The sequence below is a fragment of the Sus scrofa genome, chromosome 17 (genome assembly GCF_054392235.1).
Source record: "Sus scrofa isolate SSC_HxYL_T2T_F1_AM1 chromosome 17, Sscrofa_HxYL_maternal_Yorkshire_Landrace_v2.0, whole genome shotgun sequence".
In the NCBI taxonomy this organism is placed as follows: domain Eukaryota; kingdom Metazoa; phylum Chordata; class Mammalia; order Artiodactyla; family Suidae; genus Sus; species Sus scrofa.
In genome coordinates this window covers 40,559,306-40,580,709 of record NC_139399.1, presented here as the reverse complement: position 1 = coordinate 40,580,709, position 21,404 = coordinate 40,559,306, and the positions used below count along the sequence as shown (strand labels likewise).

The following is a 21,404-nucleotide window of genomic DNA, read 5'->3' as shown; positions in this document are numbered from 1 at the left end:
GACACTCCATCAACCACAGGGTCCAAATCCTGCATGATTTGGTGCCAACCTCCCAAGGCCCTGGGCCATAGCTGCCCTCCTCAGTCTTGTCAAGCACCACTAGGCACCAGGCACGCCACGTACCCCTTGACAGGACTGTTATTCCCTTTGCATGGAGATCTCTTGCCTCTTAATTCTCTCCAGGGAAAAATGCCCCAGGTCCTCCAAGCCCCCAAATGCGCAAGATCACGTGCAACTTCTGGGACCCCTTCCACCTCCCCCAGGCAGAGCAGCTGCCACGGATCACACTTGGACAGCTATCCTGTCGTGGCCACCCTTCTATCTTCCGGGTTGTACTTTGGCTTTCTCTCTTTCCTGCTGGATTGTAATTTCTTTAAGATCTTGTTCACTCTAAATGCCACTGCCTGATCCATAGAAGGTGTTTAATACACCTCTTTAATGGGTGTTTTGAGAGAGTGAATGGTCCACCAGTCTGTATCCGCCTCTGTCCTTCTAGCCGGGGGCAGAGAGCAGCAGACCATGGAAACGGTGGAGACACAGACCTTGCCCCAGATGTTCTGTGTCTTCTTTTTTTTCTTTTTTGAAGTTTTATTGAAGTATAGTTGATTTACAAGGTTGTGATCATTTGTGCTGTCCAGCAAAGTGATTCAGTTATACATGGACACACTTCCATTCTCTTTTTCAGATTCTTTTCCCACATAGAGTATCACAGAGTATTGGGTAGAGTTCCCTGTGCTCTACAGCAGGTCCCTGTTGGCCAACCATCCCATATACCACAGTGTGCATATGTCAATCCCCAAACTGCAGTCCCTCCCTCCCGCCGACCTCTTTGGCAACCATAAATTTGTTTTCAAAGTCTGTGAATCTGTTGCTATTCAGCAAATAAGTTCATTTGTATCCTTTTTTTGTTTGTTTTAGATTTCACAGATAAGTGATATCATATGATGTTTGTCTTTTCACTGTCTAGCTTGACTCAGTATGAGAATCTCTAGGTCCATCCATCTTGCTGCAAATGGCATTATCTCATTCTTTCTTATGGCTGAGTAATATTCCATTATATACCTATGTACCACATCTTCTTTATCCATTTCTCAGTTGATGGACATTTAAGCTGCTTCCATGTCTTGGCTATTGTAAATCACGCTGCAATGACCATTGCGGTGCATGTGTCTTTTCGAATTATGGTTTTCTCTGGATAGATGCCCAGGAGTGGGATTGCTAGATCATATGGCAGTTCTATTTTTAGTTTTTTGAGGAACCTCCAGACTGTTTTCCATAGTGGTTCAATCAATTTACATTCCCATGAACAGTGTTAGATGTCTTCCGAGGCTCATGAGCACAGAGGCAAGGCCTTTGGGGTGAAAATTAGTGCAGGACCACCCCCACCCCCCCGCCGCCTCATTTCCCCTACCCCAGGCTGCTTTGCCAATTTTGTACTTGGAAATAAATAATCTAGTTTTACTCTGCCCCTTGCTCTTAATCTGCTTTCTCTCCCAAAACCTTCATAGGACACTGTTGTTTTGAACACCTGCCCCATGTATCTTTTGCACCACTTCTTCTTTCTAGGTCTGCACTGTCAGTACAGTAGCCACAAGCCACATGTGACGGTTTAAGTTTCAATTAATTAAAATGAAATAGGGAGTTCCCCATCGTGGCTCAGTGGTTAATGAATTCAACTAGGAACCATGAGGTTGTGGGTTCGATCCCTGGCCTTGCTCAGTGGGTCAGGGATCCTGCATTACCATGAGCTGTGGTGTAGGTCGCAGACATGGCTTGGATCCCACGTTGCTGTGGTTGTGGCATAGGCCATCAGCTACAAGCTACCAATTTGACCCCTAGCCTGGGAACCTCCAGAGGCCGTGGGCGTGGCTCTCAAAAGCAAAAAATAAAAATAAATAAATAAACTGAAATAAAATTGAAAAGTTAGTTTCTCAGTCACATTAGCCACATTTCAAGTGCTCAAAAGCCACATATGGCTGGTGGACATCATTCTGGGGAAAGTTATCAGACAGCGTTTGTAATCTAGGTTTCTGTTTCCTTGCTTCTGACGGTCTGTTGCTACAAGCACCCTTGGGCTCAGCCCAGCTCTTTCCGTTCCTAACAGCTTTCTCTCTGGAAGTGCGAGCGAATTTCAGCTCTAAGTGAGTATCTCACGGGGCTGTATGGAGGGAGGAGCCAAGCTCTTAGGGTGAGATTGCCAGGAGCAGAGCTGGAGATGGGGATTCTTGTGAAAGTGATTTATTGGAGGAGCGCTCTGGGGGAAAAAGGAGTAAGGGAAGCAGGAGGGAGCAGGAGAAGCAGCCTAGGAGGAAGAAAGGCTCAGCAGGAGTCTAGCATCAGCCCCATCCGTTGGGGAGTTCGGAGTATGAAGAACACAGAGGTGGTCCTGCGTGTGATGTCAGGTTTTCTTTGGTTATGGGCTGCTGGTGAGGAGCCTCTGCTTCTGGCTGAGGATAATTCTCGAAGAGCAGGGGCAATGGTGAGCCCTTGAAAAGCTAGGTCCCACAGCAGCTGCGAGTGGAGGAATCCAGGCAGGCACCCCCCCACCGTGATCCCTGGACACAGCCTTCCAAAGAGCAGCTCCAGCCCACTCTGCTCTCCACCCGCGGAGAACTCAGAGTTTAACAGCGGACTCACATCTATCACCTCCACCTTTTCTTATGTCTTGAGTGACTCTTGAGAAAAGCACTGTGCAAGGGGAACTTGCCTTATGCAGTGGTGTCACACCTGAGACGTTATGAATAAGTCAAATGTTTGCACTCGAGTCATATTCAATCCAGCATTTGCTTCCTTGGTTGGGAATATTCCATTGACAAGGAAGGTTTAATTTCATCTTGAGTTGTGTCTACAGGGAGGAATAAAAAGCATCTATAGAAATGATTAAGAAGGCTAGACTAAGTCAGGATGTGGCAAGGCAGATGTGCAGGGGAACTGCTCTTACCTTTCACTTAAATTACAAGCATCAGAGTCCTGAGGCAAAACTTCCACCTTTTAAGTGCTTTATTAGCTAGATGACTGCTGTTCAAATAAAAGATCTGGTCTTCTACTAAACTTTTTATTATGGAGATTGTCGAACATATAGGCAGAATAGAATAATGAACCACATCTATCCTTTACCGAATTTCAACAATGATCAACTCGTGGCTCATCTTAAAGTCCTGATATTTTCTCTTCTTTTTTCTTTTATTAAAGTATAGCTGATTTACAATGTTGTGCCAATTTCTGCTGTACAGCAAAGTGACTCAGTCAGATAGATAGATAGATAGATAGATAGGACTTTTTAAATACTCTCTTTATATATTCTTTTCCATCATGGTCTATCCCAGGAGATCAGGTATGGTTTCCTGTGCTATATGACAGGACCTCATTGCTTATCCTTGCTAAACATAATGGTTTGCATCCGCTAACCCCAACTTCCCAGTCCATCCCACTCCCTCCCCACCCACTCCCCTTGGCAGTCACCACACGCCTGTTCTCCATGTCTGTGAGTCTGTTTCTGTTCTGTAGACAGGTTCATTGGCGCCATATTTTAGATTCCACATATAAGTGATATCAATGTTTCGAGTCCTGATCTTTAATCCTGAAAATCTTCGACTGAGAGCAGCTGTCACAACAGCCAAAGCTCCCAAACTAGAAGCAAGGGGACCTGAGTCTCTCCTTTGCACCCCCGGAGTTTGAACCTTGAGGAAATCCCCAGGAAATGGCTAACCTGGTCCTTGCACAGCCTGCCTCTGAGCAAGGGCTACTTTTGAAGGAAGGCTTGCTGCCTAGTCCTGTAGTGGCAGGCTCGTGGCTGGGGTGGGATTGGACTCCGAGAATCCCACTTAGAGGGACTTTTCCATGATTCTTGTCAGTATCGGTGGTTCATAAAGCCTCGAGTCATATCCTGACTTTGGCATTTACTGTGACTTTGTGGCTTATCCTTGCTGACCCTTGGTTTTCTCATCTGTAAAATGGGAATGGTTGCAGACCTACACCACACCATGTCACAGTTATGAAAGGATTAAACAAGATAAGGCAAGTGGTAGGGTCTGTAGAGTTCCAGGCACTTGCTAAGTGCTCAATAGATCAGACTTGGATCGGTTTGTAAATCTTTTGCATGGTTTTCCATTTTATTTGGATCTCATACTTGTACTTATGGTGGTTTCTTCTAGTAATTTTTCTATTCTATTTTGCTTTTTAGGGCCACACTTGCAGCATGTGGAGGCTCCCAGGCTAGGGGTCAAATCAGAGCCACAGCTGCTGGCCTATGCCACAGCCACAGCAACACAGGATCCAAGCCACGTCTGTGACCTACACCACAGCTCAGGGCAATGTCAGATCCCTAACCCTCTGAGCAAGGCCAGGGTTCAAACCCGCAACCTCATGGTACCTAGTCGGATTCCTTTCCACAGTGCCACCACTGGAACTCCAGATTCTTCTAGTAATACTAATGGCAGCTTCTAGAACTTGACCCTCTGTGAGGCCCAGATGAGAAGTCTGTGCCCCCAGAGAACCTCATGGCCACAGTAGGGGTGGCACTGGGCACAGATCCTTGCCCCAGCCCAGGAGGCAGCCTAAAATGCTCACCCTTAGGTCAGCCAGCACTGTGGGCTTGGCCTCCTCTTGCTCCCCCGAGCCTGTGGGCCAACCAAGGGAAAGGGGGCTTCCCAGGCCGTCTTCCAGCCCTGTAGGGCAGGGGAGGGGAACATGCTCCGAAACACCCCCTGGGGCTCACCCAGGCTTGGAAGGTGGTGCACATCCCTTCCCGCCTCAGGTCGCTGCAGGGTGTCCCCCTACGGCTCCCCTTTCCACCAGGTTACCTGACCCGCCCCAGTTCCCAGCCTCCACATCTGCCCTCGGCACAGACATGGCTTGGAGGACCTGCTGCCCTGCCTTCCTCTGCCCTGACTCCATTCTCATCCTTCCTGGACTGTTCTGGGCTCTCCTCCACCCCCTCAGAGTGGAACAAAGTGTCACCCCATGGTGCCAGCCTATGGAGACGTCTCCTGGACCGTTTTCATGTTATTCCCCCACCCCGGCCCTCCTGCCTCTGGGGGTGGCTGACGCTGTGTCTATCTCCCCGGGGGTGGGCAAAGAGGAGCCCCAAGCCCCCTTCCCAAGGCTGAGGGTGGCCAGGCACTGTGGGGATGGCGGGGAGAGGTCTGGACACTATTTCTGCTTCTCCTGGATCAGAACGCCCTGTGATGCAGAATTTCTGAGTCTAACCTTGGAGGGCAGGACCCTTCAGGTGCTGGTCATCTTTGTTAATATTAAAGATGACATAATATTCAAATGTTAGGCATATGATTTTTATACAAATTGTTACTTGCTGAATAAAACTTGTTGAGTTTTCTGTAACTTTCTATTAATGAAGGAACCAGCAGGATGGCAAAGCTCATTCAAAGAAGGCGAAGAGAAACTGAGTAGACGTTATGCAGGGAGTTGAGGCAAGAGGGAGAGAGGAGAGTATATGTGAAAAATACCCGAATAAGATGGCCAAGTTGGACACAGTGTTCATTAATGTCCATAGGACAATAAATTGTAACCTTTATTTTATTTTTTCTTCTGTCTTTTTGCTTTTTCTAGGGCAGCACCCTTGGCATATGGAGGTTCCCAGGCTAGGGGCCCAATTGGAGCTGTAGCCACCGGCCTATACCAGAGCCACAGCAACACAGGATCCGAGCCGCGTCTGCAACCTACACCACAGCTCACGGCAACGCCGGATCCTTAACCCACTGAGCTAGGCCAGGGATCGAACCCGCAACCTCATGGTTCCTAGTCGGATTCGCTAACCACTGCACCACGATGGGAACTCCCGATAAATGGTAATCTTTAGGGCTCATTTCTCTATGAAACTGAAATTATTTATTTCTCCCCACAAAAGTCATTTTCAGGGAGTTCCTGCAGTGGCATGGTGGGTTAAGAATCCAATAGCAGGAGTTCCTGTAGTGGCTCAGCAGAAACAAATCCAATTAGTAACCATGAGGTTGTGGGTTTGATCCCTGGCCTTGCTCGGTGGATTAAGGATCTGGCGTTGCTGTGAGCTGTGGTATAGGTCACACATGGCCCGGATCTGGTGTTGCTGTGGCTCTGGCATAGGCTGGCAGCTACGGCTCCAATTTGACCCCTAGCCTGGGAACTTCCATATGCTGTGGGTGTGGCCATTAAAAAAAAAATCATTTGCACCTTATCACTTTACTGCAGATTAACACCTAACTTTACACAGTCTGGCCCCAATTAATAGTAAATTTGAGTCAAAGCTTTTTCTTCCAGAGAATCAACTAACTCTTAGGTGGCTTTGTTAACATAATACTCTGGACCGGCATTGTGCAGTATAGGTACAATGCAAGCCATTATACATTTGTCATTTAAATGTTTCTAGTAGCCACATTTTAAAGAACAAAAAGGGGGGTTCCTCTTGTGGCTTAGCGGTTAACGAACCTGACTAGCATCCATGAGGACGTGGGTTCAATCCCTGGCCTTGCTCAGTAGGTTAAAGATCTGGTGTTGCCGTGAGCTGTGATGTAAGCCGCAGATGTGGCTGGGATTCTGCATTTCTGTGACTCTGGTGTAGGCCGGCAGCTACAGCTCCAACTCAACCCCCAGCCTGGGAACTTCCATATGCCGAGGGTGTGGCCCTAAAAAGACAAACAAACCAAGAATACACACTCACACACACACTCAAACCTTAAGGTGCCTCAGCATTACCTAGAGGGCTTATGAAAACACATATGGCTGGGCCCTATCCCAGGAGTTTTCGATTCAGTGAGGCCTGAGGTTTTGCATTTCTAGCAAGTTCCCAGGTGATGCTGATGCTGCTGGTCTGGCCACCACACTTTGAAAACCACTGTTGTAGGATGCTTCTGTAGGGACTCACAGGCATCTTTTTGCCTTGTTTTCAAATTGTAAATGATTTTGCTTAACAACCCTGAGGCTGGTGGTAGGGCTGCAGGCTCTCCACAGTCTCAGCATAGGCTTGGCCTCTGACTGGGTGGGTGCCAGCTGGGTGCAGCCTCGCTGGCTCCCAGCTGGCTGTGGATGAGATTTCAGCTACTGTGCCACTGATGGCATAGCCTGTGTGCAGCTCTGAGCTAGAGGCTCAGAGGGAAAGAAAAAGGGGACTGACCCCTTTTGTGTCTTTTTGCTGAGCTCTGCACTCTGCAGACAATGCCGAGAAACTAAGATGTCCCAGGAAAGACCCACACAGATGTCCCTTTCCACAAGGGCCTGGAGTTCTCAGGGACTGCTGGTCTCTGTAGCCTAGAAGGGCCAGAAGAAGTTGGCCAGACAGGGAGTGGGAATTGGTACAGACTCAAAGGACAGATGCAGACTATACTGGGAAGGGAGCGGATGGGGGACCTGCCAGGTAAGAGCTGTCAGAGGGGCTGAGGAGGAGCCAAGATCCTATAGGAAGCAGCAGCCTGAGGCCTTGGGAGGCTGAAAATAAAGGATTCCCCAGGAGTTCCCATTGTGGCACAGCAGAAACGAATCCAACCAGTATATATGAGGATGCAGGTTCGATCCGTGGCCTCAGTTGCATTGCTGTGAGCTGTGGTACAGGTTGCAGATGAGGCTCAGACCCTGAGTTGCTGTGGCTGTGGTGTAGGCTGGCAGCTATAGCTCCAATGCGACCCCTAGCCTGGGAATCTCCATATGCTGCCGGTGCGGCCCTTAAAAACAAAAGACAAAAAAACAAACAAACAAAAGGATTCCCCAGAGGCAGGACCAGAAGGCCTCAGCAACCATCAGTTGCTATTCTCCTAGTTCATAGTTGAGGAAGGATCCCAGAGGGGAAAGTGAGTGGGTGCCTGGAAAGCCCTCATCTCCAGCTGAATCCCAGGGTTCTGCAGGTTTGGGAATGGGGTTGGGTGCAGAGGACACGTGTGTGTCTAAGGGAAGTGTGTGTCATCTTTGGGACACTCCCACAGTTGTCGCATCATCAACGATGTCCAAGGGTGAGCATTAATCCGCTTCAGGACAGGGACGGTGTCTTGTCCTCCTCCTTCTAGCTGTTCGTAAAGGCCTGAGCACACGGATATGGAATTGAAATGGAACGGTCTGCACCATGTGTGACATGGGTCTACACTCTATGTCACATAAATGTGGGACACGCACGAGGTGGCCACTGAGGGCATAAGGGTATCTACACCATAGGGTGTCTCACAGGGGTGTAGGGAGTCACACTGTGGCTTATGATGGGGGACACCTGGTGTGTCTACACTGCGGGTGTACCATTTGGGAGCACCTGAGGCGTCTGTGTGGTGGGGTGACTGAGGTATAGAGGGCATGGACACTATGGTGACTACTGTTTGGGAGTATAGAGGCTGTCTGCACAGCAGGGCATCCTGGAGGAGTGAAGAGGGCATCTACACAGGTGTGCACTGCTTGGGGTCCTAGGAGGAGTCTGCACCTCAAAATGCTCTCCGGGGGTGTATTGAAGGGCTCCACTACCTGAAAGTATTCTTTGGGCGGTGTCCACTAGGGATGAAAATGCGTGCTGATGTAATGTCTCTACAGAAAAGGAACTGAAAGGGCTCCCAGAAGGGTAGCCATCGTGTGGGGGACTATGACAGGGCTGAGGGGTCAGAGGCCAGCTGCAAGGGGAGCTGCATCTTCAGGAAAGTGACTGCTGCCAGCTCCCAACAAGGGGCCGTCCCCTTGGGACACCTTTGTCCAGGAGTGGTGCCTACCCCTCCCAGCACTTGGGGACCTCCTCTTTGGGGGACTAGGCTTTCAGGACCTGTAGCAAATCTGATTTCATGTTTGTAGAGTTGGGAGGCAACTCTGGTGAGTTGGATGGAGGTACAGATTTGCAGTTCAAAGCAGGGGGCTGATAAACTGAGGACGCTGACGGAGCAGCTCACAGAGCAGCCCAGCAGGCTGTGCCACATGCCAGGACGCCCTCAGACTTAAGCCTGGCACACTTCGGTTTGTAAGGGCATTTCCCCAGATACTCACAGAGCCCTGTGGGGGTGAAGGCAGATTACTGATAGCATCCTGAGTTTGCTAAGAATACAAAACCAGGGTATTATCCATGGTTACCTTTCCGGGGGGTGGCAGGACCAAGGCCCAACATCCCCGTCCACTGCTATCTTACGGTGTGGCTGACAGGTACATCACGTGCATGTGATGGGTATACGCTCTGTGGGGTTAGGATTTTGCTACGTGTATAAAGGAAATGGAATGTGCATGTGGGGGATTTGTTGTGTGTTGGGGGGGTGCTGGTGAAGGAGGAAGGCGGGATCTGCTACATGTGATGACAGTACAATATTTGCAGTGACTATATTCAGATATGATATTAAATAGTAGGAGTTTCCATTGTGGCTCGGCAGTAATGAACCCTACTAGTATCCATGAGGTCACGGGTTCAATCCCTGGCCTAGCTCAGTGGGTTAAGGATCCGGCATTGCTGTGAGCTGTGGTGTAGGTCGCAGATGCAGCTCGGATCCCATGTTTCTGTGGCTGTGGTGTAGGCCGGCAGCTACAGCTCCGATTCAACCCCTAGCCTGGGAACCTCCATATGTGGCAGATGTGGCCCTAAAAAGACCAAAAAAAATTTTTAATGGTATATAAATGCATATACTCCTATTCTTTTTGTGCTTATACTATGTAGAAGGGGCATACACTGCGCATAATGGTGTAAGCTCCGTGTGTACTGAAAATAGGCCATGTGTGGAATACATATTATATACGCTGTTGTGAAGTGTGGTGGGTGTACGCTATGGGTGATGGCTGTATCTTGTGAGTGGTAATATAGGAGGCATATGCAGTGTATCTATAATGGATGAACCGGGTTATTTTGTTTTGTTTTTTGCTTTTTGGGGCCACACCCATGGCATATGGAGGTTCCCAGGCTAGAGGTCAAATCAGAGCTGCAGCTGCCAGCCTACACCACAGCTCACAGTCACACCAGATCCTTAACCCACGGAGTGAGGCCAGGGGCTGAACCTGCATCCTTATGGGTACTAGTCAGTTTCGTAACCCTCTGAGACACAAGAGGAAGTCCCTTGTGTACACTGTTTCTGATGAGTGAACATCCTGTGGCTGATAAGTATACTCTGGGGAAGTTTATGCTGTGCGATGTGGATGCACTGTATGGGGATGGGCCTAAGCTATGACAAATAGACATGGTGTGGGGTAAGTTTGCAGGGAAGTGTGAATTGTTTCACGTGGAGCATGTACTAATGCATGAGTACTAGGTATATACGGTAATAGGGGCCGTATTCTTTAGGATGAATATACTCTGTGTAGATGTGATGAGTATATACTTTGCGAGATAACTACGCACTGTGTGATAGCACGTGGGTGAGGTGGGGGATGTTCTGTATCGTGAAGTTGTCACTGGGACAGCTCTGCCGGATGTGTACCAGGTACCTGTGTGTCTACAGCTCAGATGGGACTATGGGGTGTGTGCATGCATGTGAGCAGGCAGAGGCGGAGTCGTCCTGCTGGGGGCATGGCAGGAAGCAGCTGGATCCTGGTCTGTTTCCAGAACCGCCAGACCCTTGAACCCACCCACCTCACTGTTTCAGGTTCTTCCTCAAGTTCTTCCTCAAATGCAACCAGAACTGCCTGAAGAATGCCGGGAATCCCCGAGACATGCGCCGCTTCCAGGTGGGTCTGGGGAGAGTTATCCCCTGCAAGCCTGCCCTTTCCTGATTGGGTGAGGGGAGGGGAGGCTGTGGCCCTGCCACCGTGGGAAAGTCCCCAGGGGCAGATCTCTGCGCAGACCGGTGCAGGGGCGGCAGGACCTGGTGCCTGCTGGGGGTGGGGCAGCTCCATCTCAACTGATGCTGGCTGCCAAGGGAGGCTTCATTAGAGTCCCACTTAAGGAGATGCTAATTGTGACATTTTTACATGATTAACGACCCAGCTAATTTGCATAGCGTGAAGCAGAGAGCAGCTGCCCTTAGCACATCCCCAACCTGCATACCCCTCCCAGTGATGGGTAGAGGGGAAGGAGATAGCCCCCAGTTTCTTCCCAGGGTGGGGGCTCCTGCTGATGGCTTCTCAGGCTGATGCTCCCCCCTCTTCCCCCCAGCAAATGCTCACTCTCACTTGCCTAAGACCTATTCCTGCCTTGGAGCCCCAGGGATACAGCCTGTGGTGCATGTGGGGTGCAAAAACAGTAGCCCCTCGGCCCAAGGAGTCAAAGGTTTTCTTTTCAGGGCTTTTGATTTTCCTAGTTCCTGGGGATCACTTCCAGTAGGCAGCCAGAGATTGTGCATCTGAGAGTGTCTTCTGACTCACCTGGCCCCCCTTCCACCAGCTCAGCCCCTGAGGTGCCTTCCCCATGCTAGTGACCTAGAATTCCAGCATCCAGCCACCGGCCTCAAGTTGCCAGTACCCCACAGCAGTCCCTCACCGGGAGCCCCAGCCAGGCTGGCCTCGGCTCTCCCCACAGGTGGTGGTGTCCACGACGGTGAGCGTAGATGGACACGTGCTGGCCGTGTCTGACAACATGTTTGTGCATAACAACTCCAAGCATGGCCGCAGGGCGCGCCGCCTGGACCCCTCCGAAGGTCAGGAAACCCTGGCCCAGCCCCGGCTGCCATGGGCCCAGCCAGCCCCAGTCCCCACCTTGGCACAGCCCCTGACCTGGCTCCTCTCCTGCCTCCCAGCTGCCACCCCCTGCATCAAAGCCATCAGCCCCGGGGAGGGCTGGACCACGGGCGGCGCCACCGTCATCGTCATCGGCGACAACTTCTTCGACGGGTTGCAGGTCGTGTTTGGGAACGTGCTCGTGTGGAGTGAGGTGGGCCGCTCCCGCCTGTCTCCCTCCCGGCCCGGGACTGGACCCTGCCCTCGCCGGGTCGGAACCTGCAGGCCTCCCCTCTCCCCTCGCAGCTCATCACGCCCCACGCCATACGGGTGCAGACACCCCCGAGGCACATCCCCGGGGTGGTGGAGGTGACCCTGTCCTACAAGTCCAAGCAATTTTGCAAGGGAGCCCCCGGCCGCTTTGTCTACACAGGTAAGGAATCAGGCGCTGGAGGGGGTGCCCAGGGTTGTGGGAAGGAACGCCTGGCGTCGGAGTCAGCGATTGGCTGCGGTGTGGCCACGCCCCCTAGGCGCCTGCTCCCCCTCCGCCGGCACCCGCGACGCCTCGTCTCCAGACTTCACCACCTTGCGCTGCACTTCCGATTGTTTCCCTCCCCGGCCTCCATCTCCTCAGGATCCTGGCCGGGGCTCTCTCCCTGCCTCGGCCAATCCCATCCTCACCCACCCTTCACCTTCTCTACTCCCCGTGTCTAGGACCGCTCCCCCCCCCCCGGATGTTTATTTCAAAGATGTCCCCAAATAGCTTGCAGCTCACCGAATCTTCCCGGGTCTCTTGGTTCCCCCAAGCCACCCTAGGCTTCACTCTGCATGCACAGAAACACACACACACACCTTTCACGAAGCTGGGGCGGGGGAAGTTAACACAAGACAGGAGTGAAACTACTCCTGAAGATGTGGCTTCACCCCCCCCCCCCCCCGCCACCTTCCTGGCTCGACCTGACTAGTGGCCAATAGCCTCTCCACCTCCATCCTCCCGGCACTTCTCCCCATACCCTACCCCACCCAGCAGATATTCAGCTTGCCCTTCATGGGGCACTGGACACTCAGGAGTGACCCTACTTACTGTAGGAGAGCTCCAGTAGAAGAGTGAGAGGGGGAGTTCCCGTCGTGGCTCAGTGGTTAACAAATCCGACTAGGAACCTTGAGGTTGCAGGTTCGATCCCTGGCCTTGCACAGTGGGTTAAGGATTTGGCGTTGCCATGAGCTGTGTTGTAGGTTGCAGACGCGGCTCGGATCCCACGTTGTTGTGGCTCTGGTGTAGACCAGCGGCTACAGCTCCAATTTGACCCCTAGCCTGGGAACCTCCATATGCCGCGAGAGTGGCCCAAGAAAATGGCAAAAAGACAAAAAAAAAAAAAAAAAAAAAAAAAGGAAGAAGAGTGAGGGGGGCCCGAGCAGTGAACACAGGGTGGGGTGGGTGGAGTTCCACAGTGGAGGAGCTGGTGGTTGTCAAAGAAAACCTCCAGGCGGGAGTGTGGGCTACACAGCTAAGCTGGAACCACAGGAGTGAGTAGGAGGCAGAAGTGAGGAGGGAAAGGCCTCCAGGAGCAGGAGCAGCAAGTGCAAAGCCCCAGGAATGAGCAGCTTGCATTTGAGGGGGAATGCGAAGAAATTCACTAAATCTAGAGTTGGAGATGGTAGGAAGGACATTGAGGCTGGTGAGATAGGTCGAGGCCAAGCTATAGGAGGAGGAGAGGAGGAAGGCTTCTGGAGCCTGGCCCAGGGGCTGCTGTGTCCACCCCAGAGCCCTGGGCGTGGGCCAGCCCCTTCCCTGAGACACAGGCATACCTCTGCTGGTCAGATCCGACAGTCAGGTGCTGCTGAGAGCCCACGTAAACTGTGCTAAATGGAGATTGTTTGGAGTTTTTCTTTTTTCGTTTCTCCTTCCTCCTTCTCTCCTTTCTTTCTTTCCTTCCTTCCTTCCTTCTTTTTTTTGGCTGAACCCAAGCCAAAGTTCCCGGGCCAGGGATCCAATCAGCTGCAGCAGCAACCCAAGCCACTGCAGTGACAACGTTCAATCCTTAACCCTCTGCACCACAGGGGAACTCCCTGGGATTTTTCTTTTTTTATAATAAATAATTTACTACTGAAAAGACCAAACACAGACAAAACTCTCCAGCCCTGCCCTTAGGAATATTAAAGTTAATATGCATGTATGGTTGCCTTTCTTCTAATCACAAATGGGATCATATAGCACATGTGTGTTAATGTCAAGTAGCTGGCATAGGGCCCCGGGCTCAGTAAACATTTGTGGAATGAATGAGCACGAAAAGAACTGAGGAAACTTGCCAAATCTCGCTGTTTCTGTGTGCCCGGAGTTTTCTGAGAGGTGTGGGCCGGGCTTGGTGGAGGAGGTCTGCCGCAAGGCGCCGGTACAGGTTGCGGGCGGGCTTGGCCCTGCGCAGGTGCTGGGAGAGACGCCCTCCAAACGCCGCCCTTCTCCTCAGCCCTGAATGAGCCCACCATTGACTACGGATTCCAGAGGCTACAGAAAGTCATTCCCAGACACCCCGGAGACCCGGAGAGGCTGCCCAAGGTGGGCAGTGGGGCGCGGCGGGGCGGGGATGAGGGTGGCCGGTGGCCCAAGGGTGGGGGGCGGCTTCGGGCCCCTCCGTCGCCCCCAGGGGCCGCCCCTCCGTCCGGCTGTCTCCTCCCCTGCCCCCAGGAAGTGCTGCTGAAGCGGGCGGCCGACCTGGCGGAGGCCCTGTACGGAGTGCCCAGCAGCAACCAGGTATGGCGCCTCCGCCCGCCTCCCCGCGCCGCCCGGCCCGGGACTGCCCCTCTCCCGGCGCCCGCGGCTGCCCCGGCCGTGCCCGCTCTTGTCTTCGCAGGAGCTCCTCCTGAAGCGCGCGGCGGACGTGGCCGAGGCTCTGTACAGCGCGCCCCGCGCGCCCGCGCCTCTGGGACCCTTGGCCCCCAGCCACCCGCATCCTGCCGTCGTTGGCATCAACGCCTTCAGCAGCCCGCTGGCCATCGCCGTCGGGGACGCCACGCCGGGGCCGGAGCCGGGTGCGTCCCGATGCCCCCACCGCCCAGATGACCCTTTCCCTGCCGGCGCAGCGCCCCTGACGGCCGCTCTCTCGCAGGCTATGCGCGCAGCTGCGGCAGCGCATCCCCCCGCGGGTTCGCGCCCAGCCCGGGCTCGCAGCAGAGCAGCTATGGCGGTGGCCTCGGAGCTGGCCTCGGCGGCTATGGGACGCCAGGCGTGGCCGGCCTCGGCGTGCCGGGATCCCCCAGCTTCCTCAATGGTTCCACGGCCACCTCACCCTTCGCCAGTGAGTGTCCCCTGCCCTGGGGTGGAAGGGACCGACCGGCCCAGGGGAGCAGAACGGGACTCAGCCCAGCCCCCTCCTAGCCCATGGCGGGTGGGCGGGAGCTCCCGGCACACCTGTCCTATGAGCTTCGACCTTCGCCTTGCCCTCGGAGGCAAGGGCAGCCCTCTCTGTGTGCAGCCTCTCTCTGCCGTTGGAGATCTACCCCGCAACCCTGGAGCCGGGGCATCTTTTTTGCCCCTTTAGCTCTCTTTGCTGACAGCGGTTGTCCACATCGCTTCTAGCCCTCCCCTCTTCCTGAAACGGGCTTTAACTCGGGGACCTCCAGCTTAAACCTAGTGGACCGCCACCTCTCCATCTTATGCCAGGACTTCAGGAGGAGGCTGGTGCCCCCTGCCGGAAGCCTGAGGGAACTCAGGGCTCACGAAAAGTAGGTTTCTACCTGGCCCCTCTGGCCCCCCAGGAGAGGCAGGTGTCAAAAAACGTGGCTCTCAGCAGTCTGGTTGGGCAGAGCGAGTGACTTCTGTGTGGTCAGACACCTGGATTCAGAGTTTGATTATGCAAATCAGGGGCTGTCTGACATTCAGCAAGTTCCGTTTCCTCTCTGTAAAATGGAATCCGTATCACCCGTTGCCTAGGATTGTTCTCAGACCTGAATGCACCACTGTGCATAAACGGCCCAGACACAGTGCAGGGGTATGTCACTTTGCACTGCAGCACTGCCTGTGGTCGCTAACCATCTTCTGTCTAGCTTCTTGGGGCCAAGGTGGAGGGGAGCAGTTCGGAGATGGGTAGATGAGCAAAAGGACATTTATGCTTTTACCATTTTGCCCTGCCCTTAAGTCCCTCCTTCCAACACCAAGTTCCAGAACAGCTTGTCTGCTTATAGTTTAGCTATTCAGCAGAGATATATGAAGCACCTGCTGTTTGCAAAACGCCTGGCTTGGGAGAGAGTTCCACCCCTGCTCACCTGCAAGGAGCTTCCCCATGAGTTGTAAGGGAGATTGGTCCTTGAGTCCTGGGAGACACTGCTGTGCCAGAGGAATGAGGAAGGCTCACCCCGAAGGAGCTGGTTGTGGCTTTTCCTGCCATTCCTTCACCTGTCCCCATTTTATGTTTGCAATTGCTGAAGACCAACATAATTGGCCACCTGCCTAGCCTTCCCAACTATGCCTGCATCCTGGGAACTGCTCTTTTTGGCTGTGGGTTTGAGTCTGGCTCTATTCTGCCGGTATGGGCTCAGCTTCTGGGACCAGAAGCCCCATATGCCAGTGTCCACACAGAACATGACCCTCAGGTGTCCCCCCAAGACTCCTGTCTCCCCTTTGCTGAGGCCAGGCTCCACTGCTCCCACTTCCCTTCAGTTCTGGGCAGTATTCTTACTGCCTCTCTCAGGGTGCCCCCCCCCATTGAAGCTGGTGGAGTTTGGGACACCAGCTCCCCCTTCTCCACCAACACACAGTGCAGTCAACAGTGGAGGAACACACTGCCCCACTGAGCAAAGCCAACTGCCCGGGGTCTTCCCATTCACACTGAGAGTCAAGAACTCTGCAGCTGGTTAAGCCCCACTCCACCATCAGCTGGGGATACCCCAGACTGGCCTAACTTCGGTCCTATCTGGTGGTACGGTCCTGTCCAGTCCCCATCCACTCCCCTTGTGCCCAGTGCTCTGTAGCAAAGCTCAGTGGGGCATCATTCTCATTGAGTTTGCCAGGATGTACCTGTAACGACATCTAGAGCTGTCCCTGCCAGAGGCTCTCTGCTTGGGCCCCCCTTTAGTCTTCTGCTTCAGCCGCCAGCTGCCATGGACTGACCCACAACTCCCAGTACTACCCAAGCTACAAAATACGGCTGTGAGCTCTGGGCCTTGAAAGATATAGTACATTTTCTGGCATTCATCTCAAGCCCTCCACAGAGCTCCACGGGCCTCCTCAGCTAGCAATCAGCATTGTCTTAAAGGAGACAGTGATCCACGGGGCCGAGTACCTTTGGAACAGAGGCCAATGTTGAAAGTATCACTGTACCAGAGTTCCCATCTTGGCGCAGTGGTTAACGAATCCGACTAGGAACCATGAGGTTGCGGGTTCGGTCCCTGCGCTTGCTCAGTGGGTTAAGGATCCGGCGTTGCCGTGGCTCTGGTGTAGGTCAGTGGCTACAGCTCCGATTAGACCCCTAGCCTGGGAACCTCCATGTGCCGCGGGAGCGGCCCAAGAAATAGCAAAAAAAAAAAAAGAAAGAAAAGAAAGTATCACTGTACCAAGGCAGGGTGGGAGTGTGTTCTGATGCCAAAAAGCAGCTTTCTCAGGCTACCGGTTTCTTTCCAGAAGCCCCCCACCCTCACCCCATTGCCTACTGCTTGGACAACACTCAAATCGTAGTCGTCTTGGTCTTTAGAAGAGAAAGGCAGGGAATGGGGTCCTGATGAGGATGGAGAAAGGGGGATCCAGAGAGTCTCTGGGCAGGACCTGCCAGGAGAGGAGGCTGCAGGAAGGAGGGGGCAGACAAAGGCTGTGTGTCGGAGGATCCCTGGCTATACCCAGGAGAGCAAGCCACAGCCGTAGGGGCTGGGGGATTAAAGAACAGGAAGGTCTGGAGTGCCCACTGTGGCACAGTGGAAGCAAATCTGCCTAGTAACCACGAGGTTGCGGGTTTGATCTCTGGCCTCACTCAGTGCATTAAGCATCCAGCATTGCCATAGTTCTGATTCAACCCCCTAGCCTGGGAACCTGCATATGCCTTGGGTGTGGCCCTAAAAAAAACAAACAAACAAAAAAAACCCAGGAAGATCTGAGTATGTGTATCTCTGTACTTTTCTTTAAAATTGACCAGCTGCTTGAGTTCCCATCATGGCTCAGTGGAAACAAATCTGACTAGTATCCACAAGGACGCAGGTTCGATCCTTGGCCTCGCTCAGTGGGTTAAGGATCCAGCATTCCTGTGAGCTGTGGTGTAGGTTGCAGACATGGCTCGGATCCAGTGTGGCTGTGGCTGTGGCGTAGGCTGGCGCTACAGCTCCATAGGCTGGTGGCTATAGCTCTGATTTGATCCCTATCCTGAGAACCTCCATATGTTGTGGATATGGCCCTAAAAAGACAAAAAAAAAAAAAAAAAAAAAAAAAGACCAGCTGTAGGGAGTTCCCTCTGGTGGCTCAGTGGATTAAGGATGCAGCAGTGCCACTACTGAGGCTCGGGTCACTACTGGCACAGGTTCACTCCCTGAGCCTGAGAACTTCTACAGGCCCAAGGCATGACCAAAAAAAACCACAAAAAAAACAAAAAAAAAACAACCTTGACCAGCTGGAAGAGGAAGAGAGATACAGGAGGCCTCCAGGACCAGGGCTGAAGATGACGAAGCCCCTCACTAAGCTGCAAGAGAGGAGTTCCATCGTGGCTCAGTGGTTAATGAATCCGACTAGGAACCGCTAGGTTGTGGGTTCTATCCCTGGCCTTGCTCAGTGGGATAAGGATCCAGCGTTGCCGTGAGCTGTGGTGTAGGTCACAGACATGGCTTGGATCCCGCGTTGCTATGGCTCTGATGTGGGCCGGTGGCTACAACTCCGATTCCTAGCCTGGGAATCTCCATATGCCGCAGTAGGAGCCCCAGGGGAAAAGAAAAAAGAGAAAGGCAGGAGTTCCTGTCGTGGCGCAGTGGTTAACTAATCCGACTAGGAACCATGAGGTTGCGGGTTCGGTCCCTGCCCTTGCTCAGTGGGTTAACGATCCTGCGTTGCCGTGAGCTGTGGTGTAGGTTGCAGACGCGGCTCGGATCCCGCGTTGCTGTGGCTCTGGCGTAGGCCGGTGGCTACAGCTCCGATTCGACCCCTAGCCTGGGAACCTCCATATGCCGCGGGAGCGGCCCAAGAAATAGCAACAACAACAACAACAAAAAGACAAAAAGACAAAAAAAAAAAAAAAAAGGCAAAAAGCTGGAAGAGAACTAGTCAGTGGGGGTTGGGGGAGTGTAATTGGTAAGGAGAACTTATTTGTGGAGGGAGTTAGGGTTCTCGCTATGGGAGCTGTGATCCTGTGCTGAGGAGTCTTATAACAGGAGCCTATGTGCACCTCAAGCTTCATCTCCCAGCTCAGCTATGATCCCCGATCTCTGGCTCTAACCTTGATGCCCCAGGGCCCCACTGCGTTTCCTGGCATGTCAGAATCCAGGCGATCTTCAGCAGGAATGAATCCTTTCTAACTTGTTCCATCTCTTATTTTTGTGGGCACCTCCCAGTATTTGGTTTCGCCGGATGTTCTGGTTTTGTTTTTGTTTTTGTTTTACCTAGTCTGGCCCTATCATCTCCAGCTCTAAGAAACGGTCCCCAGAACCCCCCGAAAGGCAAGTGCTAGCCCACAACCCCGGAGGCTCCCAGCCTGCCTCCAGGCTCTACCCTATACTGGTCTCCCCAGGACGCCCCGCCTCCGCCACCGCCCCCAGTGAGGTCCCAGGTCAGCAGCCCTCACTGGGCACACTGCCCATGCCAGGGCCACAACTGAGCTGCTCACTCTGGTGCTGTCTCCCTGTTGTGTCTCCCACTTCCTTCCCTGCTGCACCTGCCCCTCCCCGCCCCGCCCCGGAGTCATGCCCTCTAGCCCCCCGCTGGCCGCTGCCTCCTCAGTGTCCCTCCCAGCGGCTGCCCCCACCACCAGCGTCTTCTCCTTCTCGCCTGTCAACATGATCTCCGCTGTCAAACAGAGGAGCGCTTTCGCCCCTGTGCTGCGCCCACCCAGCTCCCCGCCCCAAGCCTGCCCCAGAGCCCACGGAGAGGGGCTTCCAGGTGAGTGTTCCATGCTGCCCCCCAGTGGAGCAGCTGGGCTTGAAGGGCTCACTCCATCCATAGCTCACCAGAGCCTCAAGCCTGATGACCACTTCTGCCTGGAGGGTGCAGTGCTGGGAGTTCCGCAGAGATCCGAGGAGGTCCATCTAGACCCCTCCTTCCCTAGGTCTCATAGCTTGGCACGGTCCCACTCTGGTTGCTATCAACTGGCCACTAAGCCAAGGGGAAGGGTACCCAAATACCATTTGGAGAAGATCTGGAAAATGCCCTAAGGCCTCACCCCCATCCAGTTGAGCCCAGAGTAAAGACCCAACACTCCGAGCTGGAAGAACCCACTGTGGGCTGCGTGCCTCTGACCTGTGCCTCCCTGTGTCCACTGGAGGATAGCAGACACCACTGTGAGAGACTAGGTCCCTCGCTAGATGGAAGGGGACTGACCTTTAATAAGGTTTAGCCCAGCTTCGCTGTCCCCATTTTAAGATAGGGAATGGAGGAAGTTCCTGTTGTGCCTCAGCAGGTTAAGAACCCAACTAGCATCCATGAGGATGCAGGTACGATCCCTGGTCTCGCTCAGTGGTTAAGGATCCAGCATGGCTGCAAGCTGTGGTATAGGTCACCGAGGCAGCTCGGATCTGGTGTTGCCGTGGCTGTGGCAGCTGCAGCTCTGAATTCAACCTCTAGCCTAGAAACTTCCGAATGCCACAAGTACAGCCCTAAAAAGAAAAAGAAAGAAACAGGTTTAAGATAGGAAATTGAAACCAGGTCGCCCCTCCCGCAGCCCATTAGTGAAATAATTGTTATTTGCCATTTACCAATCTCCTCCAAGTTAACATCCAACTTAGCAAGCCTGGCTTCCAACCAATAGTGTATAGCAAGTCAGAAACAGTGGCATCCCCTCAAACTTACCTTAGTGACTCTAAGGGTGGACTTGTTGGTCGATGCTCTAGAATGATTCGAAATTGAAATCATATTCAGCCTTGTTCCCAGGTTGTGGATACTTTTGCTTAACCTAAGTGTGTCTGGAGCTTAAAATGCAGAGAATAGGAAGCACAGAGGGCCACCAGTTTCTCCTGCCAGAGCCATAGGGCGGGTGTTGGGCAGAGGTGAGGGTGACGGAAGTGATGAGCTTCTTGGGGATATGGGAGGAAGACATGCCGTGCCCACCGCGTTAGTATCAATACACCCCGAGGTGACCTCTTTCCTCTTCTGTCCTGGGACATGGCCATCTGCTTCCTCCCCTTGAGACAGGCCCTCTGAAGGAGACAGGGCTAGGAAGAAGAGCCCAGAGTCATCCCTCTCAATTGAGGGAGTTAGGAGATCCAGGGTTTGGGGCTGCACCTCCTTAGAGGTCGGGGCGGGGGGGGGCATGCCTCACTAACTGTCTACAGTGCTGTCTCCAGGCTAGGACTTGGGGTGACTGGCCACCTTCAAGGCTTCTGATGGCCCTGCCCTCCAAAAAGTGCTCTATGCCCTGCATGCTGCCCTTAGTCAAGAGGGACACAGGCAGAAAAGGTCCCCTGGCTACACATGGCTTATGGCTTCCTCCTTGGTCCCAGCAGACCAGCCTTTTGAAGATTCTGACAAGTTCCACTCTCCAGCTCGGGGGCTTCAGGGCCTGGCATACTCCTAATTATGGTAGGTCTTTGGCTGGCATTGCCTCCTCTCCAAAAGACCCTCGCAGGGATGGGGAGTTGGGGTCCGGGTCTCCCTCTTCACGCCCCATCTAAACAGCTGCCTGGGCCACGAGCCCGCCCCAGTGGCCCAGGCTGAGTAAAGAGAGAAGTAGGAGTTCCCGTCGTGGCTGAGTGGTTAACAA

General features: G+C 53.2%; 1 protein-coding gene and 1 long non-coding RNA gene across 21 annotated transcripts in view; one reads left to right on the top strand and one right to left on the bottom strand.

Moving 5' to 3' along the window:
- The window catches only part of LOC146395233 (uncharacterized), a 301,554-nt gene that overhangs the window by 73,431 nt on the left and 206,719 nt on the right, over positions 1-21,404 (bottom strand). The window lies entirely within an intron of this gene.
- The window catches only part of EBF4 (EBF family member 4), a 69,942-nt gene that overhangs the window by 47,441 nt on the left and 1,097 nt on the right, over positions 1-21,404 (top strand). For 3 of the 20 annotated variants that reach the window (XM_085003435.1, XM_021077750.2, XM_085003426.1), the window contains exons 8-17: positions 10,515-10,596; positions 11,387-11,504; positions 11,604-11,737; positions 11,830-11,956; positions 13,950-14,080; positions 14,210-14,275; positions 14,376-14,553; positions 14,631-14,819; positions 19,391-19,588; positions 21,145-21,223. In XM_085003435.1, coding sequence (XP_084859561.1) covers positions 10,515-10,596; positions 11,387-11,504; positions 11,604-11,737; positions 11,830-11,956; positions 13,950-14,080; positions 14,210-14,275; positions 14,376-14,553; positions 14,631-14,819; positions 19,391-19,588; positions 21,145-21,218 — 1,297 coding nt within the window. In that variant the 3' untranslated portion in view covers positions 21,219-21,223. Of the gene's footprint in view, positions 1-10,514; positions 10,597-11,386; positions 11,505-11,603; positions 11,738-11,829; positions 11,957-13,949; positions 14,081-14,209; positions 14,276-14,375; positions 14,554-14,630; positions 14,820-19,096; positions 19,589-20,988; positions 21,224-21,404 lie in introns of those variants that run through there. The other 17 variants (XR_014832087.1, XR_014832085.1, XM_085003434.1 and 14 more) reach the window with 12 other exon arrangements.